We start from the raw sequence: 5,382 nt of genomic DNA on the forward strand, positions 1-5,382 counted from the left end.
TTCTCGTCTGGGGACTAATCTAAACAGGGGACTAGCCTAATAGGGGACTAGTCTAATAGGGGACTAGTCTAATAGGGGACTAGTCTAATCTGGGGACTAGTCTAATAGGGGACTAGTCTAATAGGGGACTAGCCTAATAGGGGACTAGCCTAATCTGGGGACTAGTCTAATAGGGGACTAGTCTAATCTGGGGACTAGTCTAATAGGGGACTAGTCTAATAGGGGACTAGTCTAATAGGGGACTAGTCTAATAGGGGACTAGTCTAATAGGGGACTAGTCTAATAGGGGACTAGTCTAATAGGGGACTAGTCTAATAGGGGACTAGTCTAATAGGGGACTAGTCTAATAGGGGACTAGTCTAATAGGGGACTAGTCTAATAGGGGACTAGTCTAATAGGGGACTAGTCTAATAGGGGACTAGTCTAATAGGGGACTAGTCTAATAGGGGACTAGTCTAATAGGGGACTAGTCTAATAGGGGACTAGTCTAATAGGGGACTAGTCTAATAGGGGACTAGTCTAATAGGGGACTAGTCTAATAGGGGACTAGTCTAATCTGGGGACTAGTCTAATTGGGGACTAGTCTAATTTGGGGACTAGTCTAATAGGGGACTAGTCTAATCTGATTCGGTATCGGTTCAGTAATAGACCATAACCGATTATAACGTACTGATGCTTTTCTGACGTCATTTGTCGCGTACGTGCTTTGTCGTGGTAGCATACATTAGGCGCGTTCGGCTTGAAGCGGCGCTGTGCAGAATGTATTGACAAAATTAATCTTTGCAATGCAGAGAAAACACAGAAGCTGCATTAGAAGTGGCATTTACATGCATTTACACACTGTTTAATGCAGGACATGAATGTATTTAACCTGCAATTACATATAGATATTTTAAACATAAAACGTTCAATACTGATATTTGAAATTATTAAAAAAAAAGAAAGAAAAAGAAAATACTTTATCGATGATACTAAAACCGCCAGTAGGTGGCAGTAAGTCACTGTTAATAAGTGAGTCATTGCGACTGAACCGAATCATTTAAACGCTTGATTCATTCAGGAACGAAACACCGTCGTGTTGTTCAGAGACCAAATTGGAATTATATTTGTTGGCGAAATAGAGCAAAAGCAGTCAATATTGTGTCTAAAACGTAAGTGTCTTAATATTAAATTCTTGTTTATTGAACTGCTGTATAAAATACATATATATATTAATTTATTAAAAAAAAAAAAAAAGATAGACATAGATCATATATCTGACTGCTTGTATTTATTGACAAAATTGTATACATGTGAACGGGGATGTAACGAGTCACTCAACTCACGATTCGATTCACAATTTTTTTTTTTTTACAAAATGAGATTTTAAGACCAATTCTAAATTAAATGTGTGCTTTTATTATTGCTTGGACAAAATGCTGCACGTTTCATTTTGTGTAATTGAAATATAACACTATAATAATATACTAATATAGCACTTGTAAATTATTGCTCCTTTGTTGATTCTGATTGCTTCTATTGTCTTCATTTGTAAGTCGCTTTGGATAAAAGCATTTGCTAAATAATAATATTTAAATATAGTGTATATGTAAATAACAAAACTAAATTGAAATTTTAAAACAAGCCGCAAATAAATAAATAAGTAACACAAATAAAATAAATCTCTTCATATAAACAAACTAAGGCTTTGTCTGTGCTCTTGACATTTAATATTAGAGGCAACCACTGCATTTTAATCACGATCCAAACAAAGATGCTGCTTACATGCAACACCAGCAGTTTTTAATCTAAATTGGATTGTATAATTTCGAAATTAGAAGCAAATACAGAATGGTTTGACCTCAGTTTTGTGAAACTATACATAAAAAATATCTGCATGAAACAGAAACAGCAGACGAGCTGAACGAGACGCAGATGCACTCTCTGCCAGCAGGTGGCGCTTAAAGCGTTTCCTTAGTTACCGTTGTAAACAAAGCAGAGCTGCGCTTATGAACAGCAGTGATACAGCGTTTCCTTGGTTACCGCTGTAAACAAAGTAGCGCTGCGCTTATGAACCGCAATGATACAGCGTTTCCTTGGTTACCGCTGTAAACAAAGCAGCGCTGCGCTTATGAGCAGCAATGATACAGCGTTTCCTTGGTTACAGCTGTAAACAAAGCAGCGCTGCGCTTATGAACTTTAATATGCGTTATACAGAGGCAAGATGAAAAGAAAAAATACCATCTGAACTTTTCTAAAGACAGTAAATTCCTCTCAGACATGCATTCATATAAACTCTTACCCCTAACTGAATCGTGATTTGTTTAGCATCTCAACCGATTTGAATCGTCACATATTTGAATCGATTTTCAACCGGCTCGCGGTTAATCGTTACATCCCTACATGTGAAGTAAAATTGAGATATCGACTTGAACCGAATCGATGGCATGATAACCGAACCGTGAGACCAGTGTAGGTTCACACCTATAGTCTAAGCGGTTTCTGGCTCTTGTTTGACTCTTGTTTGTGTGACTCCAGCAGGTTTACGCTCCTCGACCGCCGGATCGGGTGCGTCTGTCGCGCTTCCAACCCACGTTCCCGTATCTCTCTCACACCATCATCGACCTCCCCCCCACCATCGCTCTGTCAGACGGAGAGGAGCCTCCGCCATACCAGGGCCCCTGTTCCCTTCAGCTGCGGGACCCGGAGCAACAGCTGGAGCTCAACCGCGAGTCGGTCCGAGCGCCGCCCAACCGCACTGTGTTCGACGGTCCGCTCATCAGCACCGAGGGCGCTCCTCCAGCCTACAGCGAGGTCATCGGACACTACTACCACCCCACATCAGTGCCGCGGCACGCACAGACCCAGTCCACACCGCCGCTGGTGCAGGGCTTGATCCACATCAGCCACACGGACAGCAGAAACACACGCAACAAAGACAAACCCAAAGCCCAGCTCGTCTAACGCCAGCGAGAACTTCCTGCTGCACAACAAGATGCGGCTTCTCTTCCTCTTCCGTTGTTGCTTTCTCACTCAGACTTTCTGTTAATATTTACGTGTTATTATTTGTCCTCAATGCACTTAGGCTGATGATGCATGGGCCAACTTTTTGAGCAGTCAACGGCAACCAGGTGAGACACAGGACCCAAGTATCCAGATAGAAACGTGTTACCTATTTTCAGTGGGAAAGTGCCCAAGCAACACTGCTCAAAAAAGTTGCCCGGCAAAATTGCTCAAAAAGTTCATCATCAGCCTTCGTCTCTCTCTGTACTCTGACAACAAACAAAACCCGCTTCCTTTCAGCCCATTTCCCCGAGCGATGGAGAACACTCGGTCTTCCTTTTAGAAACACCAATCGGAGTCTTGTGATTCTTCATCGCAGCATTTCTGTAAAATGTGCATGACTTCCTCATGAGAGTCTTGCACAACATCCGATGCATCAGACTGTTCCTGCAGCATACGCCGCTTCAGCGTTAATATACGTGTGTGTATATAGGCTACTATATAAATATATATATACATGGAAAACTGAAAAAAACACGATTTTAGAGTTATTTATATAAATGTCTAAAATTGCACTATTTTTAATATAACGATATGACAGGCCTCGGCTTGTGATCGGTCCACAGATGGTGTGAGTGTCCTGGACGCTGGTTACTGATGAGTGTGATTGAGTTAACTGGTTAACTCTGCTTAACTCAGACTCACTGCTCGACTGAACAAATCTGAATCAGGAACGTCGCTGAGAGTTCAACGCTAGTCGTTTTTCAACTACTTTACTAGATTGCTAGTGTAGGTTAATTCCAGAGCTTCAGTTTCTCAAATGTATTTGCCTTAATTTTATTTTAGATTTAGAGATCGGTTCACATGCGGCGTGTCTTATAGCACTTTACCGACTCGCGGCAGGAAAACAATCGGTGAGCTGTAGCCGCTGGATTCGTTCGGAGTAAACGAGCACTAAAGCAAACGAATATGCAACTGCTCCCTGATCGGACGACGCGCGCAGAGCTGAAATCACATCATGGGATCCGGAATGATCCGGAACGTCCACGAGGTCTTGAGCTTCACCAGGAGACACAGCCGCTCTGATTCCGAGTCACTGAATCAATGAATCTTTAATTGAACACAATCTCATTCACTCGCTGCCAAATAGTGACTCGCGGAAACCAAGCGTGGACGAGCCAATCCCATGATTCGGTCCGCGCTCGTCTGTCCGCTCCGGGAATATCGGGTCCGGTTTAGCTGTGCTCGCTGTTACTCCAGAGAATCACTGCTAACAGGGAGTCAACAGCTGGAGAGAGAAACTATACTAGTACTAGTACTGTACTAACTATACTATACTACTATTCACATTACTAATGTAGATTGAAGTCTCATAGATGTTCAGAATCTGACATTTGTGTAATAAATATTCCATATTATAACGGAGTAATTGGCCAAATGCAGACTTTAATCTGGCCGTTGAAATGGCAAACTAGTTAGTTGGTAACTGACTACCTGTGGGTTGTTATTTTTATTATATTTTAGTCATAGATGTTCAGAACGATTCAAGTGGCATTTTATAATAGATACTCCATATTATAACTGAGTAATTCCATATTATAATCTGCTAAATGCAGACTTTAACCTGGTAACTAACTAGCTGTGGGTCATTCTGTTTATTATATTTTAGTCATAGATGTTCAGAATCACTAGTTTGCCATTTTTATAATATATGTCCCATGTTGTAACTGGCCAAATGCAGACTTTAATTCGGCTGTTGAAATCCCAAACTAGTTAGTTGGTAACTAACTACCCGTGGGTCGTTCTCTCTCCAGCCGTGGCGTGATGTCTTCCCTTTACAGAGACAGCCGATTGTTTCCTGTGAGATGCCAGTGTGTCACATGCCCCCATCAGCCAATCAGGTGGCTGTTGACAGCAAGTGGCATTGTGTGCATCATGATGATGATGATGATGATGATGATGATGGTGAGGTAGTTTAGTGGAGAGAGTTGCAATATACAGACTGTTTGCCTTTTGATAATGTAGTTTGTTGTTTAGCTCAGATTAAAGATGTACTAGTTGTTTTTGTATTGTTGCTTCTCGTATAAAGGTCATTTTTGTTTCACTTAACGAACGGCAGATTTGAGCTGTTCACTCGCCTTTGCTTTAGTCACTCCGTCATCAGCTCGTCTGAGGGGCTCGTTAATGTGAGTGTGCCTTCCAGTCGCCAGTACAGACTCGTGTGCGTGTGTGTGAGTGTGTGAGTGTGTGTGTGTGAGAGTGAGTGTGTGTGTGTGCGTGTGTGTGTGTGTGCGTGTGTGTGAGTGTGTGTGTGTGTGTGAGAGTGAGTGTGTGTGTGTGCGTGTGTGTGTGTGTGCGTGTGTGTGAGTGTGTGTGTGTGTGTGAGAGTGAGTGTGTGTG

At 42.1% G+C, this 5,382-nt stretch overlaps 1 protein-coding gene across 3 annotated transcripts in view; it reads left to right on the forward strand.

Annotated features, from left to right (window-relative positions):
- Window positions 1-3,517, forward strand: part of LOC107556738 (protein TMEPAI-like) — a 29,409-nt gene extending 25,892 nt beyond the window's left edge. For 2 of the 3 annotated variants that reach the window (XM_016239928.1, XM_016239930.1), the window contains one exon: window positions 2,518-3,517. In XM_016239928.1, the coding sequence (XP_016095414.1) occupies window positions 2,518-2,943 (426 nt within the window). In that variant the 3' untranslated portion in view covers window positions 2,944-3,517. The remainder of the gene's footprint in view (window positions 1-2,517) is intronic. The other variant, XM_016239929.1, reaches the window with a different exon arrangement.
- The last annotated feature ends 1,865 nt before the right edge of the window (window positions 3,518-5,382 follow it).

This window comes from Sinocyclocheilus grahami, unplaced genomic scaffold, assembly GCF_001515645.1.
Source record: "Sinocyclocheilus grahami isolate Dianchi unplaced genomic scaffold, SAMN03320097.WGS_v1.1 scaffold577.1, whole genome shotgun sequence".
Classification (NCBI taxonomy): Eukaryota; Metazoa; Chordata; class Actinopteri; order Cypriniformes; family Cyprinidae; genus Sinocyclocheilus; species Sinocyclocheilus grahami.